General features: G+C 42.6%; 1 protein-coding gene across 3 annotated transcripts in view; it reads right to left on the reverse strand.

The window, feature by feature from the left end:
- Positions 1 to 27,337, reverse strand: part of Cdc14a (cell division cycle 14A) — a 149,879-nt gene that overhangs the window by 101,484 nt on the left and 21,058 nt on the right. For all 3 annotated transcript variants that reach the window (XM_057793841.1, XM_057793840.1, XM_057793839.1), the window contains exon 4: positions 14,704 to 14,796. In XM_057793841.1, the coding sequence (XP_057649824.1) occupies positions 14,704 to 14,796 (93 nt within the window). The remainder of the gene's footprint in view (positions 1 to 14,703; positions 14,797 to 27,337) is intronic.

Raw genomic sequence — 27,337 nt, forward strand, 5'->3', positions numbered from 1 at the left:
AGTTGGTACCAGGAGTGATATGTTTTTGTTCGTAGGAATTTGGACTTTGGTATGTTGGGTTAGGAAAGCAGTGGAATGCTTTAAGCCCTGCTTAAAGGGCCATGCTAGTTGAAGTATGGAAGACACTGGTGCTCAGAGTTATTTGAACTGCCAGGGGCTGGCTCAAGAGGCTTCAGAGGAGAATTTTAGTACGACGCCTAGAGATCCTTCTTGTGAAAGTCTCGTGAAGAATGTGGCTGCTTTTTGCCCTTAGAGACTAAAGTGAAGAGTTTTTGGATTAATTCCTTTGGCAGAAGAAATCTCAAAACAACCCAGAAGAAACTCTGTTGTATGGTTATTAGTGGCAATTCTCATGGAAAATTATAATACAAAGAAGCAAGTTGAGCACACAAAAATAGAAAAAGTACAGATTGAGCAAGGGAGCAGCAGGATGTGGAATAAAGATAATCCTGTGTTCAAGGAGATAAACAGATTAAGAAATGAAATGAAGGGAATGGTAACCTCAGGGCAAAATCCCACCCAGCTACATTTCTAACCTGTGAAAAGGAACTCAGGCTGGGTGGTGGTGGCGCACGCCTTTAATCTCAGCATTTGGGAGCAGAGGTAGGTGGATCTCTCTGAGTCTGAGGCCAGCCTGGTCTAGGACAGTCTAACTTAGGCAGCGAAGGACAGAAAGATGGTACAGATGTAACGGAGTAAATAAGGGGGTCATGTTCCAGTCCCAGCAAGCAGCAGACCTTGGCAGCTTCAGCCGCGTGATTCTGGCTTTAGAGTTAAGGACAGAGACGCGTTGTGAAATCTCCTCCCACAAATTCCACCGAGGCAGGCACGTGTCAGGGGTGTCCCTGTGAAGTCGAAGCCTAGATTGTCTTGGAGAACCCAAGATGTTAGAGTCGTGGAATACCTGCTGAGGAAAACTCATAAAAGGGAGTGGAACCAGCCCAAGAGAGAGAAGTGTGTTGCAGACAATAAAGCTGAACGGAGTTGAAGATCTAAAGAGTTTCGACATCAGACATGGAGATGAAGAGTTTGGAGTTTGTCCAGCTGGTTTTCGGTCAGTCTTTGGTCCAGTATTTCCTACTATGCTCCCTTCCCTATGTTTTGGAATGGTAATATATATTCTGTGCTATTATATGTTGGAAGTATGTGATCTGTTTTTTTTTATTTTGATTTTATAGGGGATTACAGTTAAGAGAGTGCCTGAATCTCAGAAGAGACTTTGAACTTTAGAATTTAAAACATTGTTGAGACTGTGAAGACTATGAAGTTTTGAAGCTGGACTAAATGCATTTTGCATTGTGATACTGTTACAAGTTTATGGGGGCCATAGGGTGGAATGTAATTAGCCCCCATAATCTCATAAGAAGTGGCGCTATGAGGGGGTGTGACTTTGTTAAAAGTGTGTCACTGTGGGGGTGGGCTTTGAGGGTTCCTATGTTCAGGATACTGCCTAGTGTCTCAGTTGACATCCTCTTGCCTGCAAGATGTAGGACTCTCAGCTACTTCTCCAGGACCGTGCCTGCCTGCACATCACAATGTTCCCTGCCATGATGATAATGGACTGAACCTCTGAAACCATAAGCCATCCTAACTAAATGTTTTCTTTAGAAGAGTTGCTGTGGTCCTGGTGTTTCTTCATAGCAACAGAAACCAAAAATAAGACCGTGGGTAATTATCACGCATGTAGAACATACAGTATGGATATGCTGGACACAGGAATGAGTCATAGCTTCCATGAGATAGAACCAGGAAGTAAGAAACTTCATAATACTACTTGAAATGGTGCACAACTTAGAACTTATGAATTATTTTTGGAATTTTCCATTAAATATGTTAGGGCCACAACTGACTGAAATCTAAAAAAGTGGCGTCAGGGATAAGGGAGCATCGGCTATCACATGGGATATTATAATGATGGAGAAACTGAGCTGGAATTTCATCTGCACCATTTTTACATGCTCACCACGTGATCACCCAGGTCTGGGACTCGGAATCCCTGCAGAGAGGTTTCCTAGCTCATTCATTCCCTTACTCACTGAAACCACAGAGACGGATACTAAGTTGGGCACAGGGGACATGGATGAACATCATCATCCTCCAGAAACTCGCTCTAGCTGAGGGGAGACTACAGAGAAGCGACTCTGGGAAGCTCGTCATAGCTCACTAGGGGCAATGGGAGAAAAGCCATACTCCAGCTTTGTTCTGAGTGAGATGGTAAGAAATGACGCTGTAGACAACAGGGAAAGGAGGGCGGAGGGGGGCAGACGGATCATGGAGGAGAAACACCAGGAAGAAGACTATCTAAAAAAAACTTTTGTATTATTTTGGTTAAATAAGAAGTTCCTCCAAATGAGCCCACTGAATAACTCACACCTACTCCTGAACAGAACCTTAGGTGTGACCCAGCCTGCACATGTACAGTCCCACAGGAAGGCTGGTCTCTCTGCTCATTAATCTGAAGGCATAAACCATAAATGTGAAACCCCACTAAAGTGTTTCCTGCAGGCAAAGGTGAAGGAAAAATCCAGCAAAGCTACTTGCAGCCAAACTAAATCATTAGCTTTAGGTTACACTATTAATAAATAATAATAATAACCTGGATCTACACAATGAAAAGTCAAAAGCCTTTGCCGTGGAAGACTTAGAAAGGCAGGGACAGGGGCCAGCAAGGTTGAGGCAGGGGAGTAAGAAAAGCTAATAAAGATACAAGGCAAGGAGGCAGAGGCTGGAGGATCAGTAGAGACTGAGGCTACCCAGGGCTACAGAGCAAGGGGCTGGGGAGGCCCAGTGAAGGAGAAGGGGAAAGAAAGCAAAACTGGGGAAGAGGAAGTGGGAAGTGAAAGGAGAAAAGAAGATCAAGCAGTAACCTGGGGACCAAGTGGCTCACATGGGCCCTGTCCCAGGGGCTCACATGGGAACCGTCTGTGTTTACTAATGTAGCAACCATCTCAAGTATCTTAGAGATACTAAGTATCTTAGAGATGTCTATGCAGCAAACTGAACAGGAGCAGCAGCTGGTTCCCCCTCTAAAACTTCAGGAAGCTGCAAACGGGGAGCATTTTTAGTGCATTAGTACACTTTGCACAAAGGAAAAAGAATATCATTTAATATGTAATATATAAATTATGTAAATATAAATTGAATGCCTTATAGCAAATAGAACTTCACTCTTTTTGAGTTGTTTGATTGGTTGGTTGGTTTGGATTGAGAGTTTTGGAGGAGTTTGTTCTTTTGTTTGAGACAGGGTGTCACTTCGTAGACCAGGCTAGCCTGGCACTCACAGTCATCCAGCCTCGGCCTCCAAATGCTGGAATTACATGTGTGTGCCAATACATTCAGTTGAGGGAAGAGAAGGAGTCTTGAAATTCACACATTAAAATTAGGCAATCCAAAATCCATTATAAATTTATAAGGTTTGAGAACGTTCAGACTCTCTTAATACCGACTTAGCAGGCTCAGACTGCCGATTGGGGCCCCAAATTGACACCCAAGTATGGGCTTTTCTTATTCAAAGTTACTCCCAACAGGCCTTGTTTGGCTGCCAGGAAAAAGGAAGGAAAAGCCTTGGGAAAAGTTTGAAGGTAACTAGTGATTCAAATGATAACGTGATAAGGGTAAGTTTCTAGTATTTGAGCACTAAAAGCAAACAGCTTTTCTTATGCCTCCAATTTCAGCTGACTAAAATCCACCTGGAACTCAGGTGTCGGTCATTCAGCCGTGCGAGTCTCTGAGAAGTTCAAAACACTGGCGGTTTCCCTTCAAATTGGTCATGAGAGTTGAGGGCTAATCTTAAGCCAAACAACTGCCCACACATGCAGTGCCAAAATCCAGGACCTTAAAAACCTGCAAAAACATCTCCAGTCCTGATTTTGTTTTGTTTGAGACAGTCTATCGCGTAGCCCAGGCTGGATTGAATTCTCTGTACTGTAGTGGGTGTCTGTGAAGTCCAGATCCTCCTATCCTTTCTACCTCCCAGATGCTAGGAGTGCAGACATCTGCCACTATGCCCTATGTGACGCTAGGGCTTGAAGTCAAGGATTCATGCTAGGCAAGCACTCTGCCAAGTGGGCTATACCTCCATGTTGAATATATATATATTATATATATAATATATATATATTATATTATAACAAAAGAAAATAGTATGCCTCCCACATTGTAATGTAAAACCTCCCTCCCCTCCCCACTGGCTGGAGATGTGGCTCATTTGGTAGAGTGCTTGCCTAGCATGCACAAGGCCCTGGTTTTGGGTCCCCACCACCACGCATAACTGCATGCGGTGGCACACGCCTGTAAGCCCAAGCACTTGGGAGGTAGAAGCAGTTAGATCAGAAATGCAAGTCAATCCTCAGCTACAGCTTGAGTCTGAGCCTAAACTGCCCAGATCCTTATCTCAAACAAGGACGCGGGGAGAAGAAAGGAGCTGCCTCATGAACTCATAGACCTTTGGCTTCAATTATACATGTGAATGGCGTGTGCAAATGTGGGTTAAAGAGGAGAGGGGACAAATCCTGTCCTGAGATACTAGCCTCACCCACTTCCTTCACCCATTCCCGTCACTCCACCTCCCACTCAGATGGACTCCCCTAAGTCATCCACAAACATCACCAGAGCTACCATTGCATCTGGCTGGAACACAGAGGGGAATAGATGCTCACCAAGTTAGCCAGAATCAACACTCAGTGTCACCTGGAGGAGCCACAGGGCTGTGTGCTTGAAACACCGCAGTGCCCTTCCTCCCTGCATGCTATCTTCAATCCTGTAGCTGCCAGTACCCAAAGAGGAGCTTCTGTTAGCTCCACCTGAACAAAGCTCCAGCCTAGGGACTCGGTTCTGGTCTTTCTCTTCAAGAAATGAAATTGATCTTGGACAAGTCATGGGAATCTATTCAGCTGGGACAGGGCTCGTGTGATGAATCTCCTAGGGAGACACTCCATTAACTCTACAAAACTGGACCTAGTTTTCTAACCTAACGTGTTTATTTTAAAGCTAAGAGAAAAGAGTAAAACCATCCCATCCACTTGATATCAAATCTTACCCTGGTATGATCATGAAATATCATCACCTTGAATAAAACTTGGAAGTTTTACCTCCCACTTTATAGATCCTAGTAAACGTGTCCTATTGGAAAGGAAGCCTGTGGCCCGCATGAGTGCATGTCTGCCTATGAGCTTGCTCCATCCAGAGAGCTATACAGAAGGGAACAGCAAATGCCAGGGACGTTCAAGGACACATGCTCAGGACGTGGTCTCACTGAAGGCATGATAAATACCTCAAAAGCCACAGTCTTACCTTAGGAAATTTCATAAGGATTTTAAAGGTGCTTTTTAATTCTTACTTCCATAATAAATGCATGTAATAATAAAAATATGTAGTTATATATGCATAAACACACACAGAGGGAGGTCTCAATCTGTAGCTGACTAGACTTGAACCTATGGCAATTACTCTGTCTTAGACTCCAAAGCTCTGAGATAACAGGTGTGTGAACATCAGTTATCTTCTACCTCTCTCTCTCTCTATATATATATATATATATATATATATAAAATGTTGCTGTATACATAAGAGAGGGGACACATGTGGAGAGAGGACAACCCTGTGAATGCCTGTTCCCTCCTTCCATGTTAAAGTGGTGATGTGGGAGTGATTTCTTTCTAATCTGTTGCTTTCATTGGTTAATTAATAAAGAAACTGCCTAGGCCCATTTGATAGGCCCACCCTTAGGTGGGTGGAGTAAACAGAACAGAATGCTGGGAGAAAGAAGCCGAGTCAGTCAGTCGCCATGATTCTCCCGCTCCAGACAGCCGCAGGTTAAGATCTTTCCTGGTAAGCCAGATGTGGTACTACACAGAATATTAGAAATGGGTTAGATCAATATGTAAGAGCTAGCCAATAAGAGGCTGAAGCTAATGGGCCAAGCAGTGTTTAAAAGAATACAGTTTCCGTGTAATTATTTCGGGTAAAGCTAGCCGGGCGGCGAGACGCAGCCCGCCACTCCTCACAACAAAGTGGGCTCTAGAGTCAAACTCAGGATGCCCTGTTTGCTCAGCGAGCACCTTTACCTGCTGAGCCATCTCAGTGGTAGGCATTGAACCTAGACTTTAAACAGGCCAGGCAAGTGCTCTGTCACTGAGTTTATTCGATGACAGGCAGATGTGTTTGGGAGCTTGCTTGAGCACAAAGGAAGCCTGTTTTCAGCTTCCCAGCAGGAGTAGATAAAAAACAAAATACTGAAAATATTTATGCAGTAAATTGAGAGCGATGGCTTCTGCAAACAGAAGGGGAAGAGCTACTTTTCCTCGCTCACAGCTAGCGGGAACACACGGAGAGTGGACTGTGAGATGGTGGTGCTGTGCAAAAGGCAAACAGCACCAATCTTGGAGAGACTGAAGAATGATGTACAATTTTTAGGGAGCCTGAGCTGCTGCAAAGTCACCAAAAACACAGGCTTACAAGAACAAAAAAAAAAATTGGCCCAAGCCAGGCGGTGGTGGCGCATGCCTTTAATCCCAGCACTCGGGAGGCAGAGGCAGGCGGATCTCTGGGAGTTCGAGGCCAGCCTGGTCTACAGAGCTAGTTCCAGGACAGGCACCAAAGCTACAGAGAAACCCTGTCTCGAAAAACCAAAAAAAAAAAAAAAAAAAAAAAAAAAAAGGCCCATTTACAGGCAATGTCACAAAAGAGTACTTGCCTATCAACCCTCTAAAGGAAGGAACTGCCAACAGGAAACCAGTCAGCCACAACCATATCCCACCCCTCCCTTCCTCTCCACATGATGCTATGGTTAGATTTACAAGGAAGCCGCAGGCAAGGATGACAGGCCGCTCATCTCTGCCATCTGCTGAGATAGTGTTTTAATAAGCACTTAATATAAATGTCCTTATTCTTTTGAACCAGTGCTTTTCTTGATCATTTCTGCCTACCTTTTTAATAACATGTTGAATCTACAGATTTCATGATAAGTTAAAGCAGTTCAGAAATCATAATTCACAGATGAATTCTAAGTTCATAAAGAAAGGAAATAACAAGGTCAGTCGGAAGAGCAAAACGAGTGGGCAGTTAGCCAACCAGACATCAATTTGCTCTTTTAAACACAGGGACACTTACTTTAACTACCTTTAACTAATTCTGTTGTAACCCACTGTGTACATCTACAACACAACCCTTGCACCTAAGACTCAGGGGAAATTATGGAAGAAGAGGCAGAAAGAAAGCAGGAAACAGAGGACCAGGAGATCAGCTATGAGATAAGAAGCAAATGAGTTCAAAGACAGCTTGGGTTACACAGTGAGTTCTAGGCCAGATTGAACTATGTAATGCCCTACATCAAAAACAAAAGAAACAACAACATGAAAATTCATGAACTGACAGTTTTTAGCAATTTAATTTCCAGAATCGTAAGGTTCACACCCAACAGATAAGCATTTAGGAACAGAAAGATGTCTCAGATGATAAAGACGCCAAGCCTGACTTCTGAGTTCAACCCCTGGAAGGCACCGGGTAGAAGGAGGTGAGAACAAAATCCCACCTGTTCTCTGACCTCTATACTCGGGGCTGCTGTCATGCGCACACACAGATCAATAAAAAAAAAAAAAAAACTAAAGCTCTCATAAAATTTAAAATTCCACACAATGCCAACTGTACAAACTAGTCTAAATACAACAATCTGTTCCATAAGCCTTAAACAGTAAGCTTTACAAAGAAAGAAAGAAAGAAAGAAAGAAAGAAAGAGAGAGAGAGAGAGAGAGAGAGAGAGAGAGAGAGAGAAAGAGAGAGAGGGAGAGAGGAGAGAATGAAGGAAGAAACCTATTAATCCTACTTCTAGCAATCTAAAGATCAAAAATCCACTTTTAAAAAAGAATATTTGAAATCAAGCCTGAGCAGCTGGGCTAAGAAAAACTATAACAACATTTATAATTCACAAAAATGTTTCACATGCTGTACAAAAGATGTAGAAAATATTAAGGGGAGAACAAACTTCACTATACCCCATCAGCTGGGTCCACTGAGCAGCAAAATGTTAAAGAATACACAGAATCAGTGGGGGAAACTCAAACTACATCACAACCACACGAAAAGAAACACGCTGAAACTACGCTTTAAGCTTTTTTTTTAATTGTAATGAAAAGAAAAAAGAAAGACCCTTCCCATAGCTTCTTGCTAAATTATTCTCTTTTTAAATTCCCCACCCTCTCCCCAGTGATCCCCCTTATGTTACATTTCCTTTCCAGCTCTGCCTAGCCTGCTGGGATTGGCCATCCCAATCCCCCTGGCTGCCTGTTTGGCCCCAGGTCCTCACAATAACTGCAGAAGGTTACCTCAACTTTGAACTGTGCACCTCCTGCACTCCTGCATGGTATCTGCTCCATAGCAGATTGAGTGAACCCCCATTTCTCCAAGCTTCATATCTGTTGCAGATTTTTACAATTAATTTACTGCTTATGTTTGTTTGTTGGGGTTTTTTTGTTTGTTTGTTTGTTTGTTGTTGTTTTTTTTTTTTTTTTTTTTTTTTGGCTTTCCTAAGCAGGGTTTCTCTGTGTAAAGCCCTGGCTGTCCTGGAACTAGCTCTTGTAGACCAGGCTGGCCTCAAAATCACAGAGATCCACCTGCCTCTGCCTTCTGAGTGCTGGAATCATATTTTAACCTGAGTTTTTACTATCTATTTATTTACTTATTTATATTCTTTAGAACCCACTGTGGTGTCAGGCGGGGGTCATAGCACCCAAGTAAATATTTACTGAAGTAATCAAGACCTGACTCCACATCTCACAGGAGAATGTCATTTGGTTTAAATAGATTCTCCCTTTAAACATGAAAATCCCATCCTAGGAGGAGCAATGGGAGAAGCTCACACTCACAGCTGAAGAACTAGATTAAGCAATAATCAGATAACAACCACCTGATGGCTACTGAGCCAAGGAAGAACCTTAAACACACAATGGGCTGATGGGGAAGATGGGGACACAAAAGGAGGGAGGTGGCTGTCAGACCTTCAGAGCTGCTGTCAAGGGTCTAAGCTCAAAACAGGGAATGGGAGGAAGGAACTGACGCGGGAAGCTTGGGAAAGTCACACACCAGCCCTCATCTCAGAGCTTCCAGGGATTTCTAAATGCTTAGAATACTGTCACAATGTCACCTTTACAGGCAAGGCCCCCTTCCGCCTCCGTGCCTCTGCTAAGAGTGGTATTATTATCCCTTTCCTAAAGAGGAGTGAAAGCTTGTTTGTGACCTACAGCTACGAGTGGGATCAAAGCCAAGCCTGCGGCTGTGCCACAGTGTTGCTTTCCAGCCAGACGGGGAATGGCACCTTCCAATTAGAAGGTGACATACTAGCACAATAAGACCCTATTAACAGCCTTGTGTGTAGTCTACAAAATAAAAGACAGACATGCAGAGTTAGAAAGTCCACAAACCTCAGCCTGGTTATCCGCAGTGCAGACATAATGTCTGACTCAGACTACACCCAGTTAATCTGTAATGTAGATCTCCAGCAAGGCAAAGATTTAAAGGTGAGCTAAGGAGGCTACAATGTGGTTACCACCTCTGATTAAGCATCCTCTGCATCTCTGAAAATAATCTGCTTCCTCTAGCTTGCTATATAACTCGGACCGACTGGCCTTGAACTCACTATGTAGTCGGGGGAAACTCAAGCTCACCATTCCTCCTGTTTCAGCCTCCCAAATCCAGGGTGTTCAGGCATTCACCACCATAGCAAACCAAAAATTCTTAATTATTTAACTCTGAACTTAAATTTTAAATTAAATAAATCACATTTATTGTAATTTCTCTTATATGCTTACATATAATATATATCATTTTATATAAATCCACCCCTGACCCCCATTTCTTCAGACATGATGGCCTAGACCAAATTCTCCCTGGCCTAACCTATAGGCCTGTGAACTAAATACAGCAACACAGAGTAAGAACTTAGTCTTGAAGTTCATGGCAAGAGTTTCATTAGTATACTTTTTTAAGATTTACACTTATATTTTTTTATTCTATGTGTATGAGTATTTAGACTGTATGTGTGTGTACGCATCGCATTTATGCACAGAGACCAGAAGAAGGTGCAGCATCCCCCTGGAACTGGATTACAGACAATTGTTAGCTGCCATGTGGGGCCGGGAACTCGAACCCAGATCCCCTGGAAGACCCGTCAGTGGTTTTTATAATCATTGAGCCATCTCTCCAGCCCCTCACAGTTTTGAAACCTATTTTCTTCAAGTCATGTGAGAATGTTTGGGCGTTCCTGTGACCTCAGCATCCTGATTCTACAGCGCACTGAGTAAAGCATTGGAAAGGAACTTCCTTATTCAAATGTGAGCCGTCTGGTTCCAGAGTCACAGCTCAGACAGTGGCGAGACCTCACCAGCATGTGCCGCTATGATCTCCAGTGGCCACATCCATCCAGCAGCCTAGCCTCACGATCACCCTTCCTGTGGGTCCCCAACGAACATGAGGTTTCTCGTATTCTCTCTCTCTCTCTCTGTCTCTCTCTCTCTCATCCTTACAACAGTTCTAGAAGAAAGGGTTTTAACTAGACTTTCCATGCTTACAGATAAGGAAACAAACACAAAAGCTTCTAAGCCGTGCTGAAAATCACCTACGAGAGAAACTGTGAACAAAGCCGTGCCTTGGGAAGGTAGCCAATACATGGAACCAGCCATTTAAAAATAGATGGTTCCAAGAGCTGGGCTACACCTGTGCCAGTGGAATGCTTCCCAGCATACTTGACATCCGGGGTTCGATCCCCAGCCCTGCGTAGCCTGCATGGGCATGGTGGTGTGTGATTACAGGATCAGAAATTCAGAGTCAGTCTCATGAAAGTTGGCTAAAAACAACCCCAGACATATAAGGTCCTGGTTTGTTGGTGAGAGGAGTTGTTTTGTTTGTTTTGTCTCTAATAATGTCACAGGAAATGTGTATTTTACCACAATGAAACAGAAAAAGGAAAGTTTGTTTTTAAGAATACAAGGCATTCTTGCATTCTTATGTATTACGCCAGTTATCACCTTTGATTCTGTACCAGTTGGCTCACACATGACCTCAGATATTCTGCGAAGGGGACTTAGACTGTATGTCCAGCTTGCTACTTTATGGTGGGTTTATTCCCTCATTTTTATGTGCCTTGTTTACCTTACAGCCAGTGTAGCCCTGCATGGATGTTTGGTACCCAGACACAACTAGGAAACAGTGGCTGCTCGCAGCACCTGCCCCCTCCACACTGAACATCCTAGTGTCTTCATGGTGGTGGCCTCCGATCCTAGACCTACCCATGAGTCAGAGCAGCAGGAAGTTTCCAGGATTCTGCATCAGCCTAGTGGCCAGCTTCCAACTCAACCATCAAATGCCTGCACCTAACCCCTCGTTAAATATTTTATCACCCTCTAGACAGGGCAGTGCACCAAGCAGATAAGGTCCCTACCCTTTGGTCTGGGAACAAGATAATAAGCAAGTAAATGCAGGAACACGTGAGTAACTTCAAAGGCTGGGCGCTGCCAAGAAAATAAATTAGCAAAGATGTAGGAAATGAACAAGGGTTGAGGAGCAGGGCAGAGTTTGAGGAAAAGGCTCCAAGACAGTAAGTTGGCGGGCGTGGGGAGGGGGGGACGAAGGTATGCAAAGAGTAATAATGTTCTAGATTTAAAAAAGCCGAAACATCAAGGCTTCAGGTGAGAGAAGGTGCGTGACATTCAGTTAGAAGGCCAGCATGATGGGCGGACAATGAGCACAGAGGTCCTGAGGATACATGGGTTCCAATCAAAAAGGAACGGATGCCAAGAACAGTCAGCCACCAGATTTGAACCCGGGTCATGAGATGATCTCATTTTTATTTTTTTAAAGACCACCCTGGAAAGTAAAATCAAAAGTTAACAAGAATAAAAAAAGGAAAGCAGGAAATAAATTCATGAAGCTACGGAGGTAATCGAGGAAAACGCCGGCAGTGTCTTGGTCTAGGGAACCGCATTAAATGGGAAGGCGCATTCTGGATCAATATATGTTTCACGCGTTAGAGGCAGTCTCACTTCTGACTAAGTGTAACATGCGATGAGGGACAGAGGAAGAGAAGTGACCGCTAACTTTCAACTTGATTCTTTAATCTTTTCTGAAAGGGGGTGGTTACTAAGGAAATAAGTCAGTTTGGGGACAGATAGGGGAAGGGTATATTTCGCCACAATAAGTTTGTGATAATTTAGATATGTAATATGGTGTTATCTAACAAACAGTTCGATGTCTTCATAATTCTTCAAAGTGGACAGAGAAGCCCTGGTATTATTCAGATCTTACCAATGAGAAAAATGAAGCTCAGAGAAGCCCTGTCTCAAAGTGTGAGCCAGTGCCACTTGAACAACAGCTGATGGCACATTTAAAGAGAGAATCGTCCTCACTGCTTATCTCTTTGATAAAACATATATACCTGTTTTGTCTCAGGGGTTACATGACTGCTCCCAAGTTCGAGGCCTGCTCACACCCAGAGAAGATTCCCTCATAAGAGCGAGACTCCTCCTCCTAGTCACATTAATAAAATAATTGAAATGTACAACTCCCACTACTATCTCATAGAGATTGTGTCAACAATTAATGCATGCAGATACATGAAGCAAAAGCATAAATTTCTCTTTAAGAAAGGACCACAATTCTGAATGTCATTTTTATATAACAGTTTCTCCCCACACACACAAGGGAGCACACTTACAAAATCAGAAAAGTCAGCTGGAAAGTGGCCAATTCAAGGAAAATCACTTTCTCCTCAGGACTGTGACTAGGTGTAAGACAAGCTCGCGCTGTGCTCAGCACTTCTCCCACCGAATCTGCTCTTTCTCCTAGGGTTGCTTTAAAGTGACAGAAACGCGCACATTTGTTTTCTCTCGGGCTCCCTTCTCACGAGACCAAAGCATATGCAATAGTTAGGCTTCATGTCAAAACTCCAGCTGTAACTGGTGAAAGGAGAGGCCACTCTAAACAAAACTGAAAAGAGAAGAATAGGAAAGAGAGGGAAGGAGGAGAGGTGGGAGGGAGGGAGAGGGAGAGATGGATAGCCTGACAGAGGTCTTTTATGACAAAGGGCCTAAGAATAACATGCTCACAAAACATCACACAGCCCCATAGGAAAGACATGCTTGGCTCATGGCTTGAATCATGAGATCAGTACAGCCTTTTCATATTTAATCACACTGTCAATCAAGGGAGCATCAATTATCAGTATAAGGTAAAAAAATAGCATGCCTGTTTATTAATTCAGCTGCTAGCATTTCACCAACCCTTCCCCCTTATGGCTGGCTTTGCCTGTGTGCTCTTAAACTATAAACAATAGCCTGACAAACACTACAAATAATTCTAGGAATCCTAAGACCTGGAGGGAAAAATTTCAGAGTCATAGCGTCCAATCACAGACAAGGAAAACAAAACTGAGAGAGAAGGTGACCTGACCCCTTCAGCGCAGAGCCCCTTCAGGAGGAGAGAGCCACGTTTTATTGATTCTTAGCCTCTAGTTGTCTATAGAACAAGGGTTTACAAAAGAAATGAAAAGAACTAGGGACTTAAGTCCCAGAAGCAAGACCCAGTCTCGCGGAATGACTCAGTCTGTCCTCTTCCCTGTCTGTAACTGCCGATGGCCTGCCAGTGGTGCCACTAGGCTCCTCCCCATGAAAAATTGGGCTCGGTATGGCAGAGTATGGTGTGTTGCATCAAAGTCTGCAAATGAGACCTAGAAAGGTCGCACAGCAGCAAGCTTCAGGTTTCAGAGACACCCCAGCCTTTCTGGGAGTGAGGAGAAATGTCAGCATGTCAGTGAGCCAGCATATTCCTCAGTGGGCATCGCACAGTCATGAGGTACGTTAGAGCTCTGATGATGCCTGTCTTCCTTTGGACCAGTCCTAGCCTATCCAGAAACTTCCAGAAACTTCCAGGACCTGTGACATGCTCAAATACAAGTCATACTGACACTTTTGTGCTTCCAAAGAACAAAATTTCTACTCAAACTTAACTACTGTAAAGATCATATTGAGTCGGTAGGGATGCTGTAATATGTGTATGGTTTATATTTTATTTTTCTATTGCAAATTCTTGTATAGATGAATGCATGAATTGATAAAAAATTAATAATAATCTTCTCCTTGGCAATCTAGAATGTGCTCTCTCTCCCACACCCCCACAAAAAGAACACCTTAGCAGGTTTTATATTTTCCATAATATTATATTTCACTCAGATATATACCTTTCCCATTGGGTATGTCCTCACTAGGTACAAATGTTCTTTGCACTAAAATGCTGTTAGCAGTAGAATCTGAGTTACACATCACAATCAAGAGTCTCTCACTAACTATCCAAAAATAAGCCTATATCTAGACAAGATGACTCACGCATGAAATCCTAACACTATGGAGGTTGAGGCAAGAAGACTAACTCAAATTTAAGAGCAACCTAGTAAGCCAGGCTAGCCAGAGAGGGCTCTGACTCAGAACAATCAAAAACAAAATAATAATAATAATAACAACAACAATAATAGAGAGTAGGTACTCCATTAATGTCAGTCCACTTTCCATTCCTAATCCATTCCTAACCTGCTAATAACGCACCCTCCCATCACACTGGAACGGAGCCTGCGATCTAACTACAGTGTTAGTTGGGATGCAAGAGCGGCATTAGCACTCCACCGACTTGACCACAAGAAACAATCACAAATGAAGTACTTACGGCATAAGCACCTATCAAGAATGCTGCGTTTGCTCTTTTCCTCTGGTCGAAACAGGTGTAGTGTACTATTTTCTTTCTTGATAAACTGTAGGACTGGAAGGAAAAAACAAGAGTTACCACAGGACAAACAGGCGCAGGCTACTATCTTCTCTCAGCGTTAGCATGCGAAGCGGTTCCTACCAGGCAACGCTTTTCAACCCCAGCTTCCGGTATCTGGGCATGAGTGTTCGTAGCTGAGGGAGCTCATTGGGGAAGAGGGGGCTGCTAGCCCCTCTTCTGGAATCCATCCGAATGGAAGAACTGATAATTGAACAAGCATGGATGTCTCTGAGAAAGGAGATCAGTGCAGTTGGAAACTGTTGATTCTCCATTCACGGGAACCATGTCTGGGAAGTTATTCTTGGTCTTACAGAGATGACTTAGCCACTCTTTATTCTCAGTACGACACTCTATTCTCACTTATAACACTCCAAGAGATGTTGATGTACCTTTCACAGTTTACAGTTTAAGCTGTGTCAACTATCCTATTATCTTCTCCAAAAAATTTATTTTTAGAGACCAAAATTAAATTTTTCTTTCTACTATATACTCAAATACCCCTTATTTATTTATTATTTTTTCTTTTTAAATACCCACCCCCATCTTAATTAGCTTAAAGTAAGTGATTAATGGGGAAAAGGCACCATCAAAAGGATATCAATGAGTATCATAAATCAACATATATAAAATTCACAAGCTTGACCATTAAGCAATTGTTATATGCCAGGCAATATGCAACATGCTCAAGTATTAAAGTAAATCCAAAATAAAACCCAAATGGTTTGCTGAGCACATGCGAAACATGAAAAGTAATAATTATATCTGCTAGATTAAATCAAATCATTAGTCACAATTCAAATCTAGAGAACATGGATGTGGCTCAATTAAATCTACACAATTTCCTCGGCTTGCAAGACTGTTCTGGTTTAGTGACAAATGGCAATTTAAATGTAGGCACATAAGATGATACTTCCAGAGACTGTTTCTGCAGCCCAGTCAATACAGGCACACAAATGCCTTTGAATCCTGTCTGTAAATTCACACAGAAAACAGAAGTGAATTTTTTATACCCTATACACTAAACACAGTCAACAAAAAAAATCCACTGCCATCTTATTTTCTACAAGAAGCGAAACCTAAGAACCAAGGTGCATTATTGTAGGTTATTCATGAAACCTGGTAGCTACACACGTCCCAGCCAGAGGCCAAGAGATTATCCAACCCCTCCCCCCACCCCCACATTGGACATGGATAACTACAATTCACATTGTCTGAAATAATCATGTCCTTGTTAACTGAGCTTTAGAAAATTGGTGTCTGACTCAATCTGCTATGACCAATGTTCTTTTTTAGTATGAAGCAAAGAGAGAAAAAAGTAGTTGAGTTAAATTCTACTCCATCAAGTGTATATACTGAAGTTGTTCTAAAGACTTCAGTGCTAACTGGGTGGGGATGGCGCATATCTTTAAGCCTAGCACTCAGGAGGCAGAGACAGGGATATCTGTAAGTTCGAGGCCAGCCTGGCCTATAAAGTGAGGTCCAGGACAGACAGGGCTACACAGAGAAACCCTGTCTTGAAAAGACGAAAACAGAAAGACTTCGAGGTTTTTATCAATGCTGTTTATACACAGCTTGTTGCTTTCTCAATTTTGAATTACTGAGTCTCTGGCATTTATTGAAGTTTACTGTTTGTTAGTTAATGTTTATGCCACTTATTATTTTTCATCCAATAAGTTGAGGTTTTCGTTTGTTTGTCTGTCTGTCTTGTTTTGTTTGAAACAAGGTCTTACTATGTAGCCCTGGCTGGCCTAGAACTTGCTGTGTAAAGCAAGCCTTGAACTCTCAGAGATCCACATGCCTCTGCCTCCTGAGTGCTAGGTTCTCCATCAATAAGGTATGATCAAGTAGGATCTTAAACACTTCCCTGGCCTCAGAGTCTCCATCTCTAAAGACTGCCTTACACCAATGAGGCTTTGTACATGGGTCAGACTGAGCAGAGGGACTCAACAGCTCCCAGCTTCCTGCTCACACAGCCTGTGTCCCCAAACCACTGGGAGGAGGAGACTATCACCGGTCTAATGCTGGAGCCTGGATTCCATACATTGATCCACTTATCTAGCAAGCATTTCGGTGTAACATCAAAACTAAGGTTTCATGGTGTGGAATCACATCGACTCGTCAAGAGTGACGGCTCATACTGCCTCTCTCTCCTTGGGAATGTTCATCTCTTGGTGCAGTTTGCAGTGTTTTGGTTTGTTTTGTTATTGTTTTGTCTTCTTGGACACAGAGTAAGCTAGGCTGGTCTTGAACTCACTTTGCAACCAAGGGTGACCTTGAATTGTGTTCTCCTCCCTTGCTTCCTACGTGCTAAGATCATCTGGGTGCCTGTCATACCCAGCTACGTGGTTCTGCTGCTTTATTTTGGGTTTTGAGTAAGACATTTTTGAATTTCTATGTTTTCTTGTTCTCATTCTCTTTCTCTCTTTCATTCTAAATTATGTAGACTACAAAGTCTGCCTTGAGATGGAGCCATGAAGCGGAAAGACAGAGCTGTGAGGAAGACTTTCTCAATGCTGGGTCTATAAACATTTTTAAAGTGAAGATCACACAAGTTGATTTTTCTAAAAACAAAAACTTACAACTTCCTACATTTCACAAGCTCTTAAAAATGACCACAGACAGCATCCTTCACAAAATCTGAAATTTCACAAGCTTTCAGAAATGACAACAGATAGTGTTCATTACAAAATCTACCGGAAACGCTAACTATTCCTTTATTTGCACATGGGTTGGGGGGGTGCCTCACGGGGGGGGAGAGGGGAGAGGGGATGCCTCTTGACACACATGCAGGGCCAAGAACAACCTCGCAGTCCGTTCTCACCACCTACCATATTAAAGCTGGGTCTCTTCCTGCTTCTGCTGATGTGCCCTGTGCTCCAGGCTAGCTGGTCCACCATTTTCCAGGCAAATCCCCTGGCTCCACTTCCCATCTCACTCTGGGAATGCTGTGATGACAGACACACATGCCACCACATCCAGCTCCTCACACGGGTTCCAGGAATGAACTTGAGTTACTGGGCTTGTAAGACTAACATTTCTCCATGTCAGCCATCTCCTTGGCCCTAGAAACTTTAACTATTTCAAAATATCCCACGTAAAGCCACCAAAGGAAGCAAACTTTTGTTTGCTGTGAGTTTACAGCTGACCTATAGAGGAACTTTTGGAGTGTTTATCCTACTCAGACGTTTTTGGACTTAATTTCAGAGTTGAGGTCTCCAAAGCTCTATAGCTGAGAAATGGTCTTCCATGCAGTTAAGCGTGGACACCATCCTCTAGGTCAGACCACAGTGAAGTCTGGTCACTGTCCCATCCCCCAGGTCAGGCAACAGGGAGGGCAGTTCTTGCCTAACAGTCAAAACCAATCAAAGCAGATGACAGAAGACAAGAGCCTTGTAAACTGCAGCCCTGTCTAATGTCCCCTTCCCTCTGCCAAGCTCCCTCCTAGAGTCACCCTGTCCCATATCGCACCAGTGACAATGTTCACACAGAGGATATCCTAACACTGCAGTGAAAAGCGCTGGAGAGAATAAAATCTTTTGTCAGCTGTTTGGCTGATAATTTGTATGATTGGACTGACAAGAAAAAGACCTTTAATGTTTTTCCTTTCAAATATGAAAAAAACTGCCCTTTCAATAAAACATACCCGACCTGTTACGCAATCCAAGCACCACAGAAGGAGTACCCCTGTCCCCTGTGTAGGTGAGGACACACCTACACAGCTCTCAAGATCTTTCATGAAGACGATGGTTCATATTGACAGGATCAAAGATCCCTAGGAGACAAAGCTCCAGACATATCTACCAGGAAGCTTTACCCTGCGTGTGAGTCGCACCAGTCCATGGGCTGGGGGCCCAGAGTGAATTCAAAGGAAAGGAAAGCTGGGCAACAACATTCAAAAAACTCTGCTTTTGAACAAACCCTTTCCACTCTTGCCACCAGGCCCTCCCTGCCATGATGGACTGTGTCCTCGGATGGCCAGCCAGACCCTTCTATCCCCTAGTTGCTTCTCCTGGGTATCTTCTCACAGCAACAGAAAAAGTAAACATAAGAGAGAAAAACTATATCATCCAGGGAGAGACCGAATTGAGGCACAACAGGATTCTACTTTATAAACGAGCCCACCGACATTTTCTGAGATCCTGTGTTAAGTCCAGCGGAGAGGCTCATGCCTCTGGCAGAACATCACCCTCCTCATCCCTCTGGTCCATCTCCTCTGCAGTCTCCCAGGTAGACCTGGCTCTTCAAAGAGAACGTTTGCAAAGCCATGAGCATACATCTGGCTTTCAGTAAGCTAGCCCCATTCTTATAGATTTTTTTTGTTCCTTCAGTTGAGATGCTCAGAGATAACAAAAACACTGTAAATGTAAATACTGGTCAAATCAAGCCAGTCTTGGGGCTGGAGAGATGGCTCAGCAGTTGGGAGCACTGGCTGCTCTTCTAGAGGACCTAAGTTCAATTCCCAGCACCCACATGGTAGCTCACAGCTGTCTGTAACTCCAGTTTCAGGGGATCCCATACCCTTTCACAGACATAAATGCAAGCAGAACACCAATATGCATGAATAAATAAATAAATAATCTTTTTTTAAAAAAATCAAGCCAGTCTTAATCACAAAAAAAGATGATGTCTCCAAAGTAATGTTAAGGTAAAGGCCTCTGGCCAACTCATTGACAAAGCATACTGGATAGCCACTGCCCATCTAGATATTTTAGATTTTCATCTTGAAACTGACATGTATAACCTTCTGAACATTCACAAACTAAGCAGACAATGGGCCCTAGCAGCAGCAGCAAATATCTGTGGGCTGTTTGCTACATCCCATCATTTCCCAAGGCAACAGGAATGATGCCAGAGGGGTCCGGTTCAACAGCACTCAGAGTGCTTCTCAGAGCAGAGGTCCCAACAAGGTTGGGATGTAATGAGCGTGCTGAATTTGACCAGAACAGAAGCCAGGTACCAGGAAAGGCCTGCTGCAAACACTCACACAGCCAAGTGTGGGAGGCGGGAAGAATCCAGAACTCTCTCGCTCAGACTGATAATTGGTGTAAACCACAATTATAAGGCCATAACAAATTTTGTGGCTCAGAATTTATTGAATAAGTCTTGGACTGAAAAACGTCAGCATTATGAAAATTTTTCAGAAAAAAATAAATAAATAAAATAAATTTAATGCTAAACTTCATTATATTTTATTATTATTTTATCCCATTGCATGCTTGCAGAAGGTCCTGGAGAACTTAGAAGGCATTGACTGCTGGGCCCTCCCAGAGTTCCTGACTCAGCAGAAGAGAGCCTGAGAGATTCACTAGTCTACATTTATTAGTAAATTGTGGAAGAATATTATAGGCAGATATGATGCATGTCACCTAGCCCCCTTAAAAAATCTGTGATCCTGAAACACCATGCAGTTAATCAATTTGCCTCCTGAAAAACAAAGTCCCTTGTGAAAGAATTCCAAGTCACGCTATCTACCTTTTAAAAGCACATTACAGAAAAGCATTTCCACAGACTCCTAAGAAACCTTTGCCCCAATGAATGAATACATCCATCACAGGAAACACCACCTGGGAAACAAGGTCCTTCAGAGGTCTCATGACTAAGCCACACTCAACAGTTATTCCAGAGGCTTCAAATTAAGATAGTCACAGCGTCCTAGAACTTGGAGAGGGCCAGTTGACAAATAACCAAAGCAGCTCCAACCAAAGTACATGAAACTCAACCCTGCTGTTTCCATGTGAGAATTAGGCATAGCACAGTCCAATCCTTCAATGTACGAAGAAAAGGTACAATTCAAAATTCTGTGTATATTTTCATATGTCTGTCATAAATGTTGACCACAGATTTATGTTTCTTTCTTTAAAAAAAAAATAGACTTGCTGTGTAGCCCTGGAACTTGCTCTGTAGACGAGGCTAGCCTTGAACTCACAGAGATCCACACTGCCCCTGCCTCGCAAGTGAAAGGTGCCTGTCACTGCAACTTGCTCAAATTTATTTTTGTCAAGAGAGTTTATCCACCATAGGGCATATGTCTGTAGACAGAATGCCAGCCACTTTGCTGTGCCCAGTTGCCAAGCTAAAATAAGTTCCACCACTCCTATCAGCATGGATTGAGCAGCTGCTCCCGGAACATTTTATGGGGGAAACTCTGTCTCTATTCACGTGTGTGATCTCAAGTTAATATCTGATGCAAAATACCAGCTAAGGTTTCTTGTAAGCAAGGGAACAACTCCGCAGGGGCGCATTCTCGGGACACACGCCACACAGTGACTGTTTCATTTAGCAAGCTAAAGAAATAGTCTGCAGGAGAGCATCTGTTGACTCACATAGTCAAACCTAGAGAGATTCCTAAACCTGCTTTACTTACCTGAGAATCAGAATTTTATGAGATTCACATAAATCACAATCATCAAGCGTATTTAATGGAACTTGTCAAACAGACAAAGTGACACCATGACAGACTGATACAAAGATCAAGGGGATAACGCCACATACACATCTTCTGTCTTTGAATGAAAAGCTATGTGAAGGGTTGCATTCTGGTGTAGCAATGCTACAAGACAAGCAAGCCGTGGAAGCTCAGGGGTAGAAGGAAAGGAAGGCATGCTAACGTAGAGACTAGCACAGGCTAGCCTTGGCGGACAGTGACATACACAAATCATGCACGGGTTCTCTTTAGGTCAGGAAGTCACAAACCATTTAAGCATCCAACAGCAAAATGTGATGCGAGTAGGAGCAAAACTAACAGAAACAGAGCTAGTGGTCACATCAAGGCACGTTGATTCTGAAGCAGCCTTTCAATAACGCTGCTTGCAATGCTAAAGGTAAAATAGTTGAGTCATTTGGTTAGGATAGTGTGTCTAATTAAGGTAAGTGAGTCAGTCCAGGGTAAGGAAGATACTAGTACAGCCAGATTAATATACTCCTTAATAAGAAATACAGTCCATGCACATCTCTTAGCAAGCACGTGTTGCCAGTGATGGTGGTCAGATTAAGGAGAGCACAGAGCAGGCAGGGACCACGGTGGCCAAGGCATCATTCTCTTACGGGTGACTAGGTCAGCCCAGCAATGGCCACGGCAGTCAGCACCTCGACAGCCATCAGGGGTCACTACCAAAGCAATAAAGTAAACAGGTCTTCCACGGAGCAGCCAGGACTCTACGTGTTTACCTCCAGCTTTCTCAGGAAAGGGACATTCTTGAACATTTTCTTTGGCTGTACAAAATAAAATATGGTTCATGTTTTGCTTGGAACTAAGATAAAAACAGGTTGAATTTTTTATTTTAAAAGAAAACAAGTGCTTCTTTATGGTCTATTTTTGTTGCGAACCCAGTAGATTGCATTAATGAATGCCACATTTGGTAAAAAAAAAATCACTCATAAAATTATTTCTCAGTAGGTAGAGGCAGGAGGATAAGGAATTCAAGACCATCTTCATCCTCAGTTAAGCCAGGCCAACCTAGGTTACGTGAGACTCTGTCCCCAAAGGGTAGGGGGGTTTGTGTTCATGTTTTTCACCATTCGGCTCACACAATTGAAGGCACTTGAGAACTCTCTTAGGGTTTTCCGGCTGAGAGTTTCTGAATGCATACGAAACATCCATGCCTTGCCTGACGAGCTCCAAATATGATTGTTCCCATGAGTTAAGGTTCCACTACCTCTAAAAACTACATGGACTGCCTCCAGAATGTAGCTGGCTTTTCTTCTCCCCCAAGCCCATCAACCCAAAACAAATAAGAGTACTGCAGGAGGAGACGCGACATTTTTCGTGGTCATAGAAAGGCGGTGCCTATCATTGCACTGAAAGAGTTTCTGTGTATCACCACCTGAGAGCGTAGCAGCTGCCCGGGTTCCAGGACAGAATTACTGCCCTGATTCATTCAGCCACAAGGGCATTCCCAGAGCCCAGCCCCTGCCCGGCCCCTCAGTGCTTTAACACAACCCTTTCTTTCAGGATGCCCGCTCTTCCCGTGCTTTCATCCTGCAGAGGTAATGGGGGAGCTTTGTACAGGTCTGAATATCCTTTGAATCCTTTCCACACGGTCCAAGATTACTGTAATTGTCCTGCTGGTTCGCAGCAGCAGCTGCTTTTGGTTTAAGTGGCTGCCCTAGAAAACGTCTCCTCTCTTCTAATTTTTTTTTAACCCAAGCTGAGAGTTTCTGTTTCTCTGAGGAAAAATAAAATCAATGATTAATAAAGTATCAACTACATTAAGAAAACCTTACTCAATTGTATGACTTTTATTAAATTCTCGGGCTTTTCAATTAGCTTTGATTTTTTTTAACTGATTAAATTAGAAGAAAGTAGTGTTTATTTTTTAATTACTGCCGATTTTGTCTCCTTCTAACACAGCCTCGAAGCATTTATATTGTAGTTCAGTGAAGTAGGGATACCTCTGAGAATTAACAAGGCGCTGTAAAAGCCGGGCGGTGGTGGCGCACACCTTTAATCCCAGCACTCGGGAGGCAGAGGCAGGCGGATCTCTGTGAGTTCGAGACCAGCTTGGTCTAGAAGAGCTAGTTCCAGGACAGGAACCAAAAAAGCTACAGAGAAACCCTGTCTCAAAAATCAAAAAAAAAAAACAAAAAAAAAAAACAAAAAAAAAAAAAACAAGGCGCTGTAAGTGTTCCCAGAAGAAAAACATAAGGACACACCAAAGCGTACATGTAATTTTATGGTTTATAGATCCCTTGAAATAGCATATTGACAATTCCTGCCCTTCCATCCTTCACTGACGACACTTTCCACTAAACAGCACAAAACAGTTTTTCAATTGTTCTCATGCCATTTAAGTCTCTCCTCTTTAATTGCTGCTTCTTCACAATAAGTATTGATCAGAAATAACAAACTTTGACCTAGTATGGTTGCATACCTTGTTAGTAACAATTTGTTAAACAGTATAAAACAAGCAGATGTTTTTATCGGCGGTAGGGATAATGGTTTTGTTTGGGGCACTTCAAGTAATGGGTAATTTTCCATTCTGACCAATGTAATTAAAACTGAAGTCAAGTCACTGGGAATCAAATGTGCATGGACACATCAAAAAAAATCAGTAAATTTGGAATAAATCATCTCAAAGCATTCAGCTGAAAATATCTATGACATTTAAGAAATGAGAAGCATAGGCTGGGTGTGGCAAGGCACACCTTGAATCCCAGCACTCGGGGAGACAGAGGAGGGAGGATCTCTTTGAGTTCAAGGCCAGCCAGCCTGGTCTACAAAGCAAGTTCAGGGCTACACAGAGAAACCTTGTCACAAAAAAGAAAGAAAGAAAGAAAGAAAGAAAGAAAGAAAGAAAGAAGGAAAGAAGGAAGGAAGGAAGGAAGGAAGGAAGGAAGGAAGGAAGGAAGGAAGGAAGGAAAGAAGGAAAGAAGGAAAGAAGGAAAGAAAGAAAGAAAGAAAGAAAGAAAGAAAGAAAGAAAGAAAGAAAGAAAGAAAGAGAAAGGAAGGAAGGAAGGAAGGAAGGAAGGAAGGAAGGAAGGAAGGAAGGAAGGAAGGAAGGAAGGAAGGAAGGAAGGAAGGAAAGAGGAGAGAAACTTGGGAATTAGAATAGAATTCATGGCAAAAATTATCCATTTTTTGCCATGAAATTAGGAAAGAAAAAAATCATAAGATCATAACTTGAAGGAATAAAAATCTCCAGACCATTAAATAATGTGTGCCTAAATCACAGTGTTAAAAATTAATCAATTTTTGAATAAAAAAAAAGAAATTAAGGAATCATAAAAGAGAAGAGTTCTAAAAGAAAGTTACTAATTAAAATACTACTATAAAGGGGGACAGTAAAATGACTCACCAGGTAAAGGTACTTGTCACCAAGTCCAACAACCTGAGTTTGATGCCCAGAATGTCCATTATAGAAGAAAACTGACTCCCGCAAGGTGTCCCTCTGACCTCTACACACACACCACACACGTGATTGCAAGCATCTCTCTCTCTCTCTCTCTCTCTCTCTCTCTCTCTCTCTCTCTCTCTCTCACACACACACACACACACACACACACACACCAAGGATTTAAGCCAGAGGGATGTAGCATTCAGACAGGCAGGCCATGGTGATGAACTAACTGAATGCCTGAGTGGGGTAAACTGCAAGGCTCGGGGTGACAAGAATACCTTCATTCCCAGTAAATCAGTACATGAAATGATCCACAAGAAGATGTCAAGGGGGGGCTGGAGAGATGGCTCAGTGGTTAAGAGCATTGCCTGCTCTTCCAAAGGTCCTGAGTTCAATTCCCAGCAACCACATGGTGGCTCACAACCATCTGTAAAGAGATCTGGCACCCTCTTCTGGCCTTCAGGCATATATGCAGACAGAATATTGTATACATAATAAATAAATATTAAAAAAAAAACTTTAAAAAAAAAAAAGAAGAAGAAGATGTCAAGGGTGGAGCTGGTAAGGTAACCAGGTTCCTGCCCGCCCCCCCATCAAGATGAGCAAGCATGGTTAGCAAAGGAGAGGCATCAGCTGGGTACCGATGCTCTCTCTGGGAGGATGGAGAGACTGCAAGTGTAAAGATGCTACTGGCAGAGGCAGAGAGTGTTGCCGTGAGGCGGGTGTAACAGAAAGAGCTCATTCAAAATAGAAGGGCGTAGAGTCTAAAGTTTCTGGAAATAACACAGCCAGGGTGCCAGGATGGCCGCCACAGCCACAGGACAAGTAAGAAGGCCTGGAAACACCTGGGTCAGTAACCACAGCAGGATCCTAAACCCAAGGCCCAGATTACCCCCAAGGCAAACATAAGACTGTGAACAATGACACCCAGCTCTGACTTCACCTGGGACATCAGTAGGTAGCACATCTCTCTTAAGGCCTCCCACCTCTCCCTGTGATCTCCCTGTGTCTCGACAGCTGTCATTTAGATTCCTGGAAATATGCTGACCAGCTTTCCTGTAGGCAAATGACAGCACTAAGGTTGAAACAGGTATTTGAAACATCCCAGAATTGTTATTAGATTTCCTGCCTGAACTTACAGATGTGACATTAGTAATATAATCTTTCATATAAACTCTCTGAGACAATCCTAACTACCATTCTATAAAGCTCTGGAATTCTTTTTTTTTTTTTTTTTTTTAAGACAAGTTCTCTGTATGATGTAGCTCTGACTCTGACTGCCCTGGAACTGACTGTGGAGACCAGCCCTCAAACTCACAGATATCCACCTGCCTCTTGAGTACTGGAATTAAAGACCTGTGCCACCATCCCTGACTAGAATTCTTATGTTATAGAGAAGAAACAGATTCCACAAGTCCAGAGCAATTCTGGTTTTGGATTGCTAGCGTAAATCTTTGTCTCCTGATACAGAGTTTCTATCTGGTATTGTTCAAAGAATTAACATTTGAATTCTGAAAAGTCAGAGAGCTACCAGGTTAGCAATCAATTATATCAAAGCCAATAATGTCATTCCAGGCATCTAGTTGATTACTGATCACTGGAATGAGCCAAGGGGGCTGTCTGAAGTTTACTGAATTTTCATAATGATGTAAGTAAGCTTAGAAAATAAAAGAAAATTTAAACAAGTCTCTATACCCACTCACTGTTACATATAGAATATGGTAGAGAAGAAAACAATCACTGTAAGTAGACTCTTGAGTTAGATGCATGAATTCATCTTCCTATAATGATTTATTCCCCTGGTAACTCCAGATAGTATTTAGTTCCCATGATTACTTGTACATGGTTCATACCAGCCACATGATAGCATAACTAGGAAACAGGGGCTTGGGAGACAGCATAGTGGATAAAAAATCATTTGCTATACAAGTATAAGGACCTGAATTTGAATCCATAGTACCCATGTAAAAGTAGGGTATGGGGAAGCCACATGGACTGGTAACTCCAGACCTAGAGGACAGACAAGTAGATCCTAGAGACTTGCCCTAGCCAGCATAGCCAAATGGTAAGCTTCAGGTTCTGGGAAAGACTCCTCTTTTTTTTTAAATAGATAATGTCATTTTTACTTATAGAAACATATGTTTATTTTCAATCCTAATTTATACTGAGAAATATTGACTAACATCTTATCTATTGTAAAATTACTAACTATATAAAAATTTATATTTCTTAAAGAAAAGAAGAAACATAGACATGCAAAATCATTTTAGAAGAATACACAATCCTGTGGCCCAGGGCTACGCACTCATGAACTTTATATGTGATTCTTTAAAATGTAGTAGGTAATATTACATACTTTATATATTGATATATATGATGCACTTCCATAAATCATGAGGGACTCTGTCTTAAAGGAATAAGGTGGACAGTGATAGAGAAGGATACTCAATGTCTTCTGCTAGACCACCCCACATACGTACACACATATGTATGCAGAGAGAGGGGGGAGAGGAGAGAGAAAGAGAGCAAGAGAGAGGAAAGAGAGAACTAGGAAACCTCTAGATTTCCCCAAAGAAAACATGAGGTTCAGGCATTGACGAGTGATCCTTCCAATCATTTCAAGTTCATTTTAAAAATTATTTACTTCCCTTATGATCATAAAAATATCTATTTTCCTAAACTACAAACAACAGCTCCTT

This window comes from Chionomys nivalis, chromosome 18 (genome assembly GCF_950005125.1).
Source record: "Chionomys nivalis chromosome 18, mChiNiv1.1, whole genome shotgun sequence".
Lineage (NCBI taxonomy): Eukaryota > Metazoa > Chordata > Mammalia > Rodentia > Cricetidae > Chionomys > Chionomys nivalis.